Source organism: Dicentrarchus labrax, unplaced genomic scaffold, assembly GCF_905237075.1.
Source record: "Dicentrarchus labrax unplaced genomic scaffold, dlabrax2021, whole genome shotgun sequence".
Taxonomy (NCBI): domain Eukaryota; kingdom Metazoa; phylum Chordata; class Actinopteri; family Moronidae; genus Dicentrarchus; species Dicentrarchus labrax.
In genome coordinates, this window is record NW_026136862.1 from 1 (window position 1) to 15,000 (window position 15,000).

General features: G+C 46.8%; 2 protein-coding genes, 1 long non-coding RNA gene and 2 other non-coding genes across 6 annotated transcripts; 4 read left to right on the forward strand and 1 right to left on the reverse strand.

The window, feature by feature from the left end:
- The first annotated feature begins 114 nt into the window (after positions 1–114).
- Positions 115–6,253, forward strand: dkc1 (dyskeratosis congenita 1, dyskerin). The gene is made up of 15 exons (XM_051394580.1): positions 115–217; positions 1,322–1,377; positions 1,457–1,543; positions 2,389–2,480; positions 2,563–2,747; positions 2,869–2,933; positions 3,144–3,270; positions 3,847–3,977; positions 4,337–4,480; positions 4,567–4,687; positions 4,895–5,013; positions 5,100–5,203; positions 5,505–5,547; positions 5,727–5,888; positions 5,969–6,253. Exons 1-15 carry the CDS (start codon positions 202–204, stop codon positions 6,029–6,031), a joined length of 1,515 nt encoding a protein of 504 aa, XP_051250540.1. The 5' UTR covers positions 115–201; the 3' UTR covers positions 6,032–6,253.
- Positions 2,075–2,274, forward strand: LOC127360272 (small nucleolar RNA SNORD17). The gene has a single exon (XR_007883419.1). It is a non-coding gene; the product is annotated as a small nucleolar RNA SNORD17 (small nucleolar RNA).
- Positions 3,265–3,838, forward strand: LOC127360255 (uncharacterized). The gene is made up of 3 exons (XR_007883414.1): positions 3,265–3,357; positions 3,399–3,521; positions 3,696–3,838. It is a non-coding gene; the product is annotated as an uncharacterized LOC127360255 (long non-coding RNA).
- LOC127360271 (small nucleolar RNA SNORD83) lies at positions 4,735–4,811 on the forward strand. The gene has a single exon (XR_007883418.1). It is a non-coding gene; the product is annotated as a small nucleolar RNA SNORD83 (small nucleolar RNA).
- Positions 6,254–11,224: 4,971 nt separating the features above from the next.
- Positions 11,225–13,671, reverse strand: im:7136021 (uncharacterized). 2 transcript variants are annotated; one of them, XM_051394582.1, is made up of 4 exons: positions 12,763–13,671; positions 12,481–12,669; positions 12,193–12,403; positions 11,225–11,851 (listed from the first exon to the last, which is right to left on the reverse strand). In XM_051394582.1, the coding sequence occupies exons 1-4, from the start codon at positions 13,415–13,417 to the stop codon at positions 11,617–11,619; spliced, it is 1,290 nt and encodes a 429-aa protein (XP_051250542.1). In that variant the 5' UTR covers positions 13,418–13,671; the 3' UTR covers positions 11,225–11,616. The 2 variants fall into 2 exon arrangements, with proteins under 2 accessions (XP_051250542.1, XP_051250541.1); XM_051394581.1 differs by having other exon boundaries at positions 12,481–12,672; positions 12,763–13,669.
- Positions 13,672–15,000: the final 1,329 nt, after the last annotated feature.

The following is a 15,000-nucleotide window of genomic DNA, read 5'->3' on the forward strand; positions in this document are numbered from 1 at the left end:
ACCACTGATCGATCAGCAACCTAACAGCTAAAAGTTCAGTGGGCAATATCCGGCCCGCACAGTAGGGGGCGCTAATGTCGGTCGCAGCCGCCATTTAACCGGAACGAAGAAGAAGCAGAAGAAGAAGAAGAAGAAGAAGAAGGAGGAGCCGGAGCCGGAAGGAGAAAGTCGCGGTGTGCGCGGTCAGTCTCTCAGTTGAAGATGGCGGACACAGAGGGTGAGTGTGCTGCTCGTTCTCCTGAGAACATTTAAACTTTATCTTTATAACCTCTGAGTGAACCGGTTGAACTGCGCAGACTCAGTTACTGCCGCTGTTTGTTTGGCGCCGAACTGCACTGAGGAAACAGTCATTTTAATTCTAATCTGTGATATTCGGGTAAAGTATAAAGTATTTTTTAAGGAGTAACTATTGTTTCTGGGTCCTCACGCTGCGGTGGTAAGTTCGGCTGCAGTCTCATGCAGCGACCGTCGGCACTGCGGGGGCTGTGGGGGGGGGCTCTGCCTACACGCGCTCGCTACCTGCAGGAGCCACGTGCAGCGGCTCGCATTGATCGATATTTTGAGGCAGGTTCTGATCGCACTGATCAATAAACTGTTATTAATGTGGCAGCGGGGGAGTCACCGTGCTGCGGGTCCACGGGGGGGCACCGCACCGCACCGCACCGCACCGCGCCGCACCGCGTGTTTCCTCTCAGACTCAAAGTGACTGTCAGCTAACTGTTATTGGTGATTAATAACTGATCAGTATCGGATCGATCAGGCGCTCCTTCCATGGCCTCTATGCTGTAGATGCAAGCTCGTGATTATGGGATGTTCTGGTTGAATCGGTTCAGACCGGCCTGTTAGCTCTGGCTGTTAGCCTTATGCTAACAACCACGTGTTGTGCGACAGGCCACGTGGGCTGCTTCTCTTACCTAATCAATAATCACTATTGAACATAACTCAGTGAAATCGATCCAAAACGAATCCGGTTGTGATGAAGAAAGTATTTCTGATTCAATAACGTTTAATAATCAGTAAATTAAACATTTAGTGAATATAAACTAATATAATATAAAATATATAATATAAACTAATATAATATAAAATAAACTAATATAATATAAACTAATATAATATAAACTAATATAATATAAAATAATATAATCTAAAATAAAATAATATAAACTAATATAATATAAACTAATATAAAATAATATAAACTAATGTAAACTAATATAATATAAACTATATAACTGCTGTAATACTGTAAACGGAGTTTGGACGTCTGAGATTTGAACTCGTCGTCAGTATTTTTATTCTCATTGTTTAAATGTTTCAGCTGCATCTGCGAAGAAAAAGAAGAAGGTGAAGAAAGTCAGCGATGAAGAAGTCGGGGTGAGTGACGAAGAGCGAGCGGCTGACGTTGAGTTTGTTTCTGTGGATGAAAATTAAAGTTTAATTTTTTGTTTAACAGGAAATCCAACAGAGCGGAGACTTCTTCATCAAACCAGAGTCTAAAGTCGCCTCTCTGGACACGTCGCAGTGGCCCCTGCTGCTCAAGGTAACGCCTGTCTTCTGTGAGCCTGTCTGTCTGTGAGCCTGTCTGTCTGTGAGCCTGTCTGTCTGTGAGCCTGTCTGTCTGTGAGCGAGCCTGTCTGTCTGTGAGCGAGCCTGTCTGTCTGTGAGCGAGCCTGTCTGTCTGTGAGAGCCTGTCTGTCTGTGAGCGAGCCTGTCTGTCTGTGAGCGAGCCTGTTTCTGTCTGTCTGTGAGTGTGTGAGCCTGTCTGTCTGTCTGGCCTGTCTGTCTGTGTAGAGCCTGTCTGTCTGTGTGAGCGAGCCTGTCTGTCTGTGTGAGCGAGCCTGTCTGTCTGTGTGAGCGAGCCTGTCTGTCTGTGTGAGCGAGCCTGTCTGTCTGTGAGCCTGTTTCTGCTGTGAGCCTGTCTGTCTGTCTGTGAGCCTGTCTGTCTGTCTGTGAGCTCTGTCTGTCTGTGAGCCTGTCTGTCTGTCTGTGTGAGCCTGTCTGTCTGTCTGTGTGAGCCTGTCTGTCTGTCTGTGTGTGTGAGCCTGTCTGTCTGCCTGTCTGTCTTCAGCGTGTGAAGTGATGAATCAGTTTATCCATTCTCTGAGCGGCCATCTTGTCGCAGTCTCCGCCTCCGCTCCCGTTCTGGGGGCGTGGCCTCTCGGCCGCGGTGCCGGCGTCGTCCCGGCGTTCTGCTGGGACGACAACCCGACGCCGCGCGGAGAGAACGACTCGACTCGAGCGCCGCGAAGACGATTTACACGTTCTGATCACACGATGCTGAAACTTCACAATAAGAGCGAACATTGACTTCCTGTCTGACTTCCTGTCCACGCAGCAAACACCAACGAAGAAGTCGTCTGACGTTTGATTTTTACTTTGTTGCAGAATTTTGACAAACTGAACATCCGGACGGCTCACTACACGCCGCTCGCCAACGGCAGCAACCCGCTGAAGAGAGACATCCAGGACTATGTCAGGTAACGTCACGTAAATGCTACGCTAACACGCTAACAACGTTCAAACCGCCGTGTGCTGAGGCTACTTCCTGTTTCCTGTCAGGTCGGGCTTCATCAACCTGGACAAACCGGCGAACCCGTCGTCCCACGAGGTCGTGGCGTGGATCAGGAGGATCCTGCGGGTGGAGAAGACGGGTCACAGCGGGACGCTCGACCCGAAGGTCACCGGCTGTCTGATCGTCTGCGTGGACCGAGCCACGCGGTTGGTCAAGTCCCAGCAGAGCGCCGGTATGCACTTCCTGTTTGTTACCGTCAGAATAAAAGCTGTAACTGTCTCCACCCGGCTGGCAGGCGTGTGAGCACAGTAAAACCCAGCGGCCCCCCTCACTACTCTCTGTGTGTGTTGCAGGTAAAGAGTATGTGGGGATCGTTCGGCTGCACAATGCGATAGAGAGCGAACACACGCTGGCTCGGGTGAGTCTGAGGTCCTCTGCTAAAGCTAATACTGAAGTATTGATCAGAGTATTGATCCGAGAGGTCAGGGGCTGAATGAATCGCTCCTGTTTAATTCGTAGAGACTGATCAAATTCGATCAGATGTTTCCTGAGATCGTTCAGCCCACCGCTCACTCTGATTGGCCGGCCGTGTGTCTGTCAGTCATGTGACCCATGTGATTCTCTGCAGGCACTGGAGACGCTGACCGGCGCTCTGTTCCAGCGGCCGCCGCTCATCGCCGCCGTCAAACGTCAACTGAGAGTCCGAACGATCTACGAGAGCAAACTGATCGAATACGACCCCGAGAGGAGGCTGGGTAAGATCCTTATCAATAATCAATATATTAGAGGAGGCTGGGTAAGATCCTTATCAATAATCAATATATTAGAGGAGGCTGGGTGAGGTCCTTATCAATAATCAATATATTAGAGGAGGCTGGGTAAGGTCCTTATCAATAATCAATATATTGGAGGAGGCTGGGTAAGATCCTTATCAATAATCAATATATTGGAGGAGGCTGGGTAAGATCCTTATCAATAATCAATATATTAGAGGAGGCTGGGTGAGGTCCTTATCAATAATCAATATATTGGAGGGGGGGGTCTTAATTTAGGTCTTTAATAATCAATATATTGATGAGGCTGGGTAAGATCCTTATCAATAATCAATATATTGGAGGAGGCTGGGTAAGATCCTTATCAATAATCAATATATCAATATATTATGAGGAGGCTGGGTGAGATCCTTATCAATAATCAATATATTGGAGGAGGCTGGGTGAGGTCCTTATCAATAATCAATATATTGGAGGAGGCGGGGTGAGGTCCTTATCAATAATCAATATATTGGAGGAGGCGGGGTGAGGTCCTAATCAATAATCAATATATTGCAGGGATCTTCTGGGTGAGCTGTGAGGCGGGAACTTACATCCGGACTCTGTGCGTCCACATGGGTCTGATGCTCGGGGTCGGAGGTCAGATGCAGGAGCTGAGGCGGGTTCGGTCCGGCGTGCTGGGAGAGAAGGTGAGCGTCACTTCCTGTCCGCGGTGACATCATCAGTGCGATTCCAAGTGTTGAGTCCAGTCCGGCTGCTCGGTGCCGGTCTGGTTATTAAACTTTGGAACAGGAACCGCAGCCGAGGCCGCGGATGACATCATCGGTGAATCACCTGTGGAGCCTCATCGCTGCTGACATCATCACGACATCATCACGATGTCACTGTTAGCATCTTAGCATTTACCTGAAGGTTACCTCACTGCTGCTTTATAGTTTATCAGGCGCCGGTTAATTGATCTGTGATTGGTTAGAGCCACGAACTGATTTATTGATCCGTTGGCTCCATACGATATGACATCATCACCCGGCGCTCTTTCCTCCGGTAGGACCACATGGTGACGATGCACGACGTCCTGGACGCACAGTGGCAGTTCGACCACAACAAAGACGAGACGTACCTGAGGAGGGTGATCTTCCCGCTGGAGAAGCTGCTGGTGTCTTACAAGCGTCTCGTGATGAAGGACAGCGCCGTGAGTCTTCCTCGCCGCACGCCGTCTGTCCCGTTTATTAAGTACCTGAAACTGGACGCTGACTCTCTGAATGTTGTCGTCTCCAGGTGAACGCCATCTGTTACGGGGCGAAGATCATGCTGCCGGGCGTCCTCAGGTACGAGGACGGCATCGAGCTGAACCAGGACATCGTTGTCATAACGACGAAGGGCGAGGCCATCTGCACAGGTGAGTCGCTGAAGCCTCACCTTGTGTGTGTGTGTGTGTGTGTGTGAGCCACATGATGAGTCGAGTAGCGTCAGTAGCTCTCGGGCTGTGATGACCTGCTATCTATCACCCTTTTCTGATGGCTTCACTCAGAATCAGAGCTTAATCAATAATCTGATCACATAATAATGAAGCATGGATAATCAATAAGTCGTCATTCTCCTCCAGCTGTTGCTCTGATGACGACCGCCGTGATCTCCACGTGTGACCACGGAGTCGTGGCGAAGATAAAGAGGGTGATCATGGAGAGAGACACGTATCCTCGGAAGTGGGGTCTCGGACCAAAGGTATGTGGGCGGCTATTGATCGCCGATCAATGAGTTATTGATTCCTGTTATTGATTCTCTGTATTGACTAGTTTCTGTTCAATCAGGCGAGTCAAAAGAAGATGATGATTCAGAAAGGACTCCTCGACAAACACGGCAAACCGAACGGCAGCACGCCATCCGACTGGAAGAGCCAATACGTGGACTACAGGTAGCTGGGGGGGCGGGGCTTGTGCAGATAGGGGCGGGGCTTACAGACAGGTGCAGACAGTTATCCCTCACCGAGCTGACGTGCTCTCTGAGGGAGTCAGTCTGCGACAGCAACATTCAGGTCGAGCCTCCTCGCTCCGCTGTTCGCTGAGCGGCAGCTCACCTGGAAACAGTGATGTCATCAGATTGACCTCAGCAGTGATGTCACACCGACAGCGGTGACATCACTGCTGTTAATGTTCAGTGTGAATGTTGAAATCAAACATCTTTAAAATGTTAATGCACCTTTTATTTATTCACAGCGTCTCCAAGGCGACGGAGGAGTCATGTGACACTTCAGCAAAGGTAAACTCACCTGCCTGCCTGCGGGCGGGGGGGCGCTGTTCGCCTGCCTGCGGGCGGGGGGGCGCTGTTCGCCTGCCTGCGGGCGGGGGGGCGCTGTTCGCCTGCCTGCCCTTGTTTATTTGTTAAATAGCTTCAGATTGATCAGAGATATAACCTGACCTTTGACCTCTGTTTCGCAGAGGAAGAGGGAAGCGACAGAAAGCGACGGTGAAGCTACGACGACGCCGAACACGCCGTCTGCAGAGGACGCCAAGAAAGAAAAGAAGAAGAAGAAGAAAGAGAAGAAAGCGAAACTGGAGGAGGCGGAGCCTGAGGAGCTGGAGGCGGAGCCTGAGGCAGAGGTGAGGTTGAGACCGTAGCGGCTCCGTCCTCGTCTTCGGTTTGTTTTTATGTGAAGGCTAAACCATTGTTTGTCCTTCAGGTTGAAAGTGCCAAAAAGAAGAAAAAGAAGAAGAAACAGAAAGAGGACGACACGTCGGAGTGACGACGGATCAACAGGTGAACAGGAAACTGTCAGTGACTCCACCCACCGACACACCTGTTTGAATGCAAAGCATTCTGGGAGTTTATTAATGGACTGCATGAACGCAGGAAGAGGACGTTTTTTTGTTTTTTTATACAAATCTTATTTTATGTTTTATTTTTCCGCTGTAAATACCTGAACAGGAAGACTGTAATTTCAAAATAAAAGTCTTTGTTTTCTGTATTTGTCATCTTCAGTCTCTGAGATAACGAACTGACTTCAGACCGATCAGAGGTTAAAATTAATATTAGTGCTGGGCAACGATTTAAACTTTAATGTCGATTAATCAGTTACGCAAAATTCAATGAATTCAAAAGAAGTGTATTGGGCACTTTTATTTTGAAAGTACTGCTATATAAACAAAAGTAAACAACATTTGGTTTGCACTTAAACACAACTTTATACTTTAAACAATGAAGTTTCTTTTTAACTGCAGTATTTCCTTTACACCGTAGCGGTTACAATAAAAGGATTGTAACTGTATATAAATATAAACACACTGAGCACAAACTGTTTATTACAGCATGTGAATGCAGCTCCCTGTGTCCATCAATATAATGCACTGTAACTCAGAGGTTGCTATGGTTACCCAGCGATGTCCAGTAGTCTCCAGTGAGAGCAACAGTTGGTGTACGTTGTAACGCCGTCGCTTTGTAGTCCTCTCCTTTTCATACAACTCGTGCATTGTTATGGTGCGTCTTGAAGGAGGCTCATAGTGCTGTCATTGGTTGTGATCCTATCTTCTACAATACTATAATATATTATAACATTTTATATCAATCTTCCACAATACTAATCAACCTGCAGTTTGAAGCTATCCACTCACTTCAGCGTCTGTTAGCTTGTTTTGCTTTTGTTAATCTGTAGTTCTCCCACATCCACTCCTCTCCTGTGACCCCTGGTTTGTATTCAGAGCCAGTGAGCAACATATATATATTGTATTATCTTTTAGTGAGCAATATATTTATTATATTACAGTGAGCAACAGACTTTCAAAATAATGTGTTAACGTGATAACTTTTATGGACATCAGCTGATTAACTTAAAATAAGTGAATAATAATCAATACCACCAGATCAATAAAGTTTAACTGAGCTAAAATCATTTTGACCAAAATCTCATTTAAGTTGTGTTGGGAATAAGAAGTGATTTTAGTGACCACAGATTTGTTTCTACTTCACATTAAATCTGAAGCGCTGGTTCCCAACCTGTGGATGGGGACCCTGCTTGGGGTCGCCAAAGCTTCACTGGGGGTCAGGAGGTCTTCGTGATTTCAAGGGAAGAAAACTAAAAATACACAATAAGCGATAAATGAGTTCATTTAACTCAAATTGAAACCTTACACAGAAAATGTAAGTAAAACTAACTCAATTAAAAGTTAAACATTTTTGATCACGTAGCTTTTGTTTAAGTGACACTGACTTCATTTTGAAATGTGTTTATTGTGGAAAGAAATACCCAGAAAATACACTAATGTTTTTTAACTCACAAAATCTGTCTGATTGTTAAAAATGATAAAAATACAGAATTAATAAAAATATCAGGAAAACTAATCTGATCAATATTCACAGGAAATAATCAAACTTCCTTCAGTTATTGAGTTCACTGATTGGTTCATTGATCAGTAACTGAACCACATTCAGAAGATCATAAAGTTAATGATAATACAATTATTGATTTCGCCAGCATTCACTCGGTCTGTTCTTCCACATGTTCAGATTGTTTTTAGTTATTTTATCTATGATATTAATAATCTGAGAGATTAATTTAGAATCGGCGTCTATGCATAAAGTATTCAAACATGTTACCAGCAGTGCCGCCATGTGGCCATTTAATTCAATTTCAGTTTTATTTGTATAGCTCCAATCAGTGGCGAACAGTGAGCACTACGGCTGGGCCTTCACCTCGGCCATCACGGCCGAGAAAATAAATCATTGCGGAAAAAAGCAACAGTATGATGAATTGAAAGGGTTTAACAAGTGCAATCCTTTAATTAACAATGACAAGGATGTAAACAGATAGACCATAACGTCAATAACATTCTCCGCAACAAGAAACATTCTCAACATTAACTTCAGAAAACTGGAGACCATTTAGGCTGCATAGTTGAAGTTAAATAAATATACTCTAAAGCCAAAATCTGGAAATATAAAATTAGGTCACCTAGTATGTCACCCCGTGACGCTGCTGACACACACAGAGGCTCATTTCATCACCATGGACAGCGCTATGAAATGATTTATAGTTATAGTTATAACATAGGCATACCTTACGTGAAAACGAAGTCCATTCGTCGGTCTTTCTTTGTGAAATGGGCGATGGAGGCGTCATAAAGTTTGTACTTTGATTTGAGCTCCAAAAGAAGTCCTTTCTCTATGGACATCAGTGCCAAAGCTCCCAGGCGATCCTGTCCAGTACTGTTCCTGGTGTGTGTCTTGATGCACTTCAGAGCCAAGAAAGACCGCTCCACGGAGGAGGTGGACACAGGGATGGTCAGCACCAGGCAGGTGTGGTGTTACAGCTGCAGCATGCTCTCAGTCAGCTCTTTAAGCGTCAGAAAGTGCAGCAGGTCTGATGGGCTCCTTGCCTCAAAATTTGCCATGTTGTACATGACCGTCAGTTCAGTCTTGAGCCTGGGGAGGTCAAAATGCAGCCCGTAGTTTTCTGCGAGGCTCTGAAACTCAGAGTTGGGGAAGTTTTCTCTGTATGAGGCAAACTTCTTGGGGTCCAGAAGGGCAAGGAACATGAGTTTTTCATGATCCTTGAACCTGTTCTTCAGCTGAGTGAGAATGTTGTCCAGGATTTCACTGTGCAGCTGCTGGTACGCTGCGCGCACATCTCCAACTCTCCGTGCCCTGCGCCCGCTGGGAACCCCAACTTTGTGCACAGTGTCCTCATAGATGGCCTTTTCTCTTTTCTCTCTCTGTGGTGCTGCAAAGTCCTCAATGCTGGACAAACAGAACTGCATGTCATACTCCTTATTCTGCAAGATCCCAAAGAGTGTGAATGTGGCGAGGAGAAAGCAGAACTCGAAGCCAGTCAGCAGTGCAGTGTATCCATCAGCGCTGTGTACAGCATCATGATCAAGATCATTGTGGTTGTCAACAATGAATTCAAAGAGCTCCAAGAGTTCCTCTCTCCACTCATACACAGTGCAAACCAAACGTGATGAAAAGTTCCACCGTGTTAGAGTCACTTTGGGCAGTCTTCGCTGGCATATTTCATCCAGGAGTTTCGTGCGTTTGGCTGACTTTGTGAAAAAGGCTGCGAGGCCACTTAGATGGGAGAAAAAAATGTTGCACTCTTTGATTTTGGCAGCACTTTGAGACATGACGAGGTTCAGAGAGTGCGCATAACAGTGAACGAAGAGAGCTTGTGATATTTTTTGCTTTATTTTAGCTTGAACCCCATTCAGTACAGAGGCCATGACTGCAGCTCCATCGTAACACTGGGCAATTACCTTATTATTGCAGGCACAGTCCTCCAGAAACTCCAAAACTTGACCAGCTATGGCTTCTGTGCGCTTATCACCACTGACCAATCACCAAACTGGAAAAAGCGCTCCTTCACAACACCGTCAGTGGTATAACGCAGGACATGTGACATCTAGGCAGTGTTACTTACGTCAGTTGTCTCGTCTACCATAACGGAGACAAAAGGTATGTTCCTCACCTCCTCCCTCATAGCTTCGGTCATTACATCTGCCACAGATTGAATCAGGTCATTCTGAATTTTGCTGGAGGTGCCGATGAAAACAGTGGCCGAATCCAGATAACAACGCAGAGGGCTGTCATACCCCACCAAAAACTCCAGCAACTCAAAGTGGTTCCCCTTGTTTTCCGAATCTTTACTCTCATCATGTCCTCGAAATGCCAGCTCTTGCTGTCGAGGAAATGTGACGACATTGGTGAGACGTTTCAGGATCTCTCTGTTCTGCCTGACCTTGCCGTAGTATGATTACAGCGCTGCTCATCTAGCTGAAGATCAACTGTTGTGTCCCCAAAAGTTTTCAAACTGACCGTCGCTTGCAGGTGTGCTGCAGAATCTTGATGTCGGTGGGCTGACTTCGTCAGATTTGTAAGGCTGACGAATCCGCCGCTGACCCAGTTGGATGACTTGTCAGTCGTAAAAAGTACGTAAAGTTTGTTTTCTTACAGCCCGTCATCCATGGATATCGCTGATAATTTTCAGTCTTGAAATGCCTTTCCACTTTCTTAACCTTTTCTTTTAATTCCAGTTCTGGAGTTGGTCTTCCGTTTTTTATTATTTGAAGTTTTTCTGTGAAAGGCCGCCTTGAAAAAGGCGATGCTATCAAGCTAGCCACAACGTCACTCTCGTCTTCCGCCATTTAACTCTGTCTCTCAACCGCTCTCACCCCTCTGCAGAGATTCCGATGTTCGGACTTCATGAAGGCTTGCAATCGTTTGGTTTTTTCCCGCCCACTTGAAATCAAACCATGATTGGTCAATTTGCCCGTCACTCTCCACACCAAAACACATAGCTTGGCCTTCCCTGGGATTCGTGAAGTCCTAACCAATGAATGAGCCAGCTAACCGGGCCTTAATAGAGACAGACGATTCTGATTGGATAACATGTTTTCAGGATATGAACTCGACAGTAAGCTTAACTTTAGAACATAGATGAGAGAAAATGTATTAAATGTATTGTCTTATATTAAATGAGATAGAAATTAAAAAATTTAAAAATATACTTTATTATTAGAATGATTATTATTAAATTTATTTATTTATTCTTTTTAGGCCTTCTCTGAAGGCGTGGAAGGCCCTGAAGGTCCCCCACTGGCTCCAATTCATAACAGAAGTTATCTCAGGACACTTTTCAAATAGAGCAGGTCTAGACCGAACTCTTTAACATTATTTACAGAGACCCAACAGTACCACCATGAGCAAGACCTTGGAGACAAGGGCAAGGAAACACTGCCTGTTAAAAGGCAGAAACCTAGGACAGATCCTTCGGCTCTAGGTGGGTGGTCGTCTGTCTCGGGAACAGGATGGTGGAATTGAACTGTTTAGGCCACGCCCCTTTCGATTTTTTTTTTATCCATAAACGTCTTTAAAAGTTTGTGAGATTGGCTACAAGGGGGCGCTGCGGTCGCGATCGACTTCGGAAAGAACAAAAACATCCTGCAGACAATTAATCACTAACAAACTTTATTAAGACTCATATTCAATATCTTATCAGGACAAAATGTTTGATTCAAAAACATTATTATTAAATATTTATATTTAATCTTTTGAACTTCCAACTGTAAATGTGAAATTCAGCATTGAGCAACCTTACCCATAATGCAGCAGTGGTAGCAACTTACAGCAAAAAGGCACCTTGTTGATTATTTAAAATATTTATTAAGAACTTCAAACTGTAATTTTACCTGTAAATATAAAAGTCAGCGTTGAGCAATCTCAGCGTTACCCATTATGCAGCAGTGATATCAATCACAAATAAAAAGGCACCTTCGTTAACAACGTAATTTAAATATTTAACGAGAACAGACGCTGTTGTGACATCAGGCGGTCTCTGATTGGTCAGACACAGTCGCAGGTGAGTGGGTCTCTGTGTGAGCTGGTGATGACTCGGACTCTGTGATTGGTCAGTTTCTGCAGGTCGGAGATCAGCTGCAGCAGACGAGGACTCGGTTCGTAGACGACCCAGCTCGGGTCGGCGGGGTCCGGTCTGTAGTACGAGTCCAGAACCTCCAGAGTGTCGAGACTCTGCAGCTGCTGCAGACACAGGAAGTCGGCATCCGATACGTGTTGATGTCTGAAACACAAAAACAGCAGGTCACTACGGAAACCAGCAGGTCACTACGGAAACCAGCAGGTCACTACGGAAACCAGCAGGTCACTACGGACACCAGCAGGTCACTACGGACACCAGCAGGTCACTACGGACACCAGCAGGTCACTACGGAAACCAGCAGGTCACTATGGAAACCAGCAGTGTGTTGGTTTGATTCCTCCAATCACTGCGTCCGTTTTGTTTGTTTGATTTTAAACTGATAGAATGAACTTCCTGTGTGAATTCTTCAGGGTCATCATTGGAGTTAATCCAGTTATTGATTATTGATAATTGTCAATCTCATTCTTCCAGCAGTGACTCACCTGATGCGGAGCGTCCTCAGGTGAGGGAACAGCTGTGGAAGCAGTCTGACCAGGTTGGAGGAGGAGCTCCAGGGCTCCAGGTGCAGGTGTTCCAGGTGAGGAGCTCTGTGTGAGACCACCTGCAGGTCTTCAGGCTGCAGATCCACACAGAGAGTCAGACTGAGGAGGGAGGAGGGCAGGAAGTCAGCGTACGCCGCCAGGGGGTGGCCTCCTATTGGACAGACACAGTGAGGTCATCGTGACATCACTGCAGCTCAGAGGGCTGAGGCGGCGGTAGGTGAGACTCACCGTGCACGTTGAGGCTGTGAAGGTGCGGCAGTGACGTCAGCCATGTTTGCAGGTGACAGGTGGGTCCAGGTACAGAGTACAGGTGGAAGATGGACAGGCTGCGGAGGCGGGACAAAGGCTGCAGGACTTCCTGTGTCACCACGGCGTCGTAGTTCAACAACTGCAGGTCAGACAGCTGCAGAGCGCCACCTGCTGGAGGACACGCACAGCACACCTGTTATTATACCTGTTCCCCTGTGTGTGTTTGTGTTTGTGTGTGTGTGTGTGTGTGTGTGTGTTTACCTGTGAGGTGGGCGGGGCTGAAGAAGTCACGTGACAGTGTCTTGTAGGTGATCATGGTCCAGGACAGGTGTTTCAGCTCAGTCAGGTGAGTCAGGACGCCGCTGAGCGTTGGGACTCTCAGACTGCCGTCGTGGTGCAGCAGCAGTGAGGTGAGACGAGTCAGCTGACTGATGGCGGTCAACAGGTGAGAGGCGGGACAGGTGAGCTGCACATTACAGAGGCTGAGCTGCTTCAGCTGACGACTCAGAGGAAACAGGAAGTCGACATTCTTAAGCGGCGTGGAACAGGAAGTGACAGATAGACGCTGCAGCCAGCGGAACTGTTTCAGCTCATCGGCTCCTCCTTCCAACCAGTCGTCCAATCGCAGCGCGTCGAGAGCAGGAAGCCAGGTAGACAGCTGCTTCAGGTGTTTCCTCTTGCCTGAGTGCACTGACACACTGCCCACGTGCCTCTGAGCCAGGCTGCGCCAGAATGGCCGGTTGTATCGTGAGAAGTTTCGCAGCACGACGTTGAAACCTCGCCACAGGGGGCGGGACTTATCCAGCAGGTGTCTGAAGTGTGAACAGGTGCAGCGTACGCTCAGTTTGTCTCTCCAGGACAGGAAGCTGAACACCTGCAGCCACAGCTCGGCAGGAAGCTGCAGTGCTGACATCATCACAACCTCACACCACCGCCACCAACAGTCTGTATGGATTATTGATTATCAGTGACCTCTGATCACCTGCAGCCGCAGCTCAGCATGGAAGCTGCAGTGCTGACATCATCACAGGTAGAACAGGTGGACAGCACTGAGCTCTGGCTGATCAGCTCTGTGTATGGATTATTGATTATTTCTGATGTCTGATCGTACAGCTGTGACTCTCTTCGTCTCTGCTGCTGCTACTTCCTGTTGCGTCAGAGTGCAGAGAGTGTGTGTGAGCAGGGAGGTCTCACTCTGTTTCTGCTGAGCTCCACAGACACATCCTATAACTTCAGTCTGTGAACTCATCAATATTCTATCAATCAATTACTGTATCGGTCCCCACATGATGATCAATAACATAAATAATGAGATCAATATAGTTTAAAGATTAACTATGATATGTTTTTTAGGCTCTAGAGACAAAGATATGAAGCTGTGATGTTGGACAGGAGGTCTTACTCTGAGCTGTTTCTGTTTGTTGAATTAAAACTGATGTGACTACAGCAGAGAGTGTGTATTGTCAGCAGGATGTCTCACTCTGAGCTGTTTCTACTCTACAACAGCAGACACAGTGAGACCTCTTCACAATAAAAGATCCTGTGGTGTATGCTGACGTCACTGTCAGTAAATTACATAAAGGGAGACTCAGTCTGTCAGACAGTGTTTAATAACAGCCGTCTCCTCTGATGGCACTCTGATCAATAATTCATCAAAGATCTTACACTGTATTATATTTATGTACAGTTCATTTATAAAGTTGGATGAAGATGAAGCTTGTGAATATTAATAAACAAGTTACTCCATCAGTCCGATAACTTTAGTCCTAAAAGTTTGATTTCATTATGAATCTGTTTTAAATATAATATATATTTTTAATAACTCTGCTGCAGCGACTTCCTGTTTATTGGGATGAAGGTGGACAGTGTGGAGCTGTGACGGAGAGGAGGATGAGAGGAAGCTCAAAGACATCATGGACCATCATCCTCTTTACACTGAGCCCAGGCAGCTCAGGAGCTTTGAGCCACAGACTGACCCAGAACATAGCCTCGAAGCGGGTTGGAGGCCTCATACTCAACAACCACAGCTCCCAGTACCTCCTCAACCACAGCTCCCAGTACCTCCTCAACCACAGCTCCCAGTACCTCCTCAACCACAGCTCCCAGTACCTCCAACCTCCACAACCACAGCACCCAGTACCTCCTCAACCACAGCTCCCAGTACCTCCTCAACCACAGCACCCAGTACCTCCTCAACCACAGCTCCCAGTACCTCCTCAACCACAGCTCCCAGTACCTCCTCAACCACAGCTCCCAGTACCTCCAACCTCCACAACCACAGCACCCAGTACCTCCTCAACCACAGCTCCCAGTACCTCCCCAACCACAGCACCCAGTACCTCCTCAACCACAGCTCCCAGTACCTCCTCAACCACAGCACCCAGTACCTCCTCAACCACAGCTCCCAGTACCTCCTCAACCACAGCTCCCAGTACCTCCAACCTCCACAACCACAGCACCCAGTACCTCCTCAACCACAGCTCCCAGTACCTCCTCAAC

Excerpts from the sequence above, each read along its gene's own strand:
- dkc1 (XM_051394580.1), top strand. Across the intron at positions 3,271-3,846 it reads CGACCCCGAGAGGAGGCTGG|GGATCTTCTGGGTGAGCTGT; the intron begins GTAAGATCCTTA and ends AATATATTGCAG. Across the intron at positions 4,688-4,894 it reads GGGCGAGGCCATCTGCACAG|CTGTTGCTCTGATGACGACC; the intron begins GTGAGTCGCTGA and ends ATTCTCCTCCAG.
- im:7136021 (XM_051394581.1), bottom strand. The coding sequence starts at position 13,417 with ATGATGTCAGCACTGCAGCTTCCTGCCGAGCTGTGGCTGCAGGTGTTC. Across the intron at positions 12,673-12,762 it reads CAGCCCCGCCCACCTCACAG|CAGGTGGCGCTCTGCAGCTG; the intron begins GTAAACACACAC and ends CGTGTCCTCCAG. Across the intron at positions 11,852-12,192 it reads CTGAGGACGCTCCGCATCAG|ACATCAACACGTATCGGATG; the intron begins GTGAGTCACTGC and ends TTTGTGTTTCAG.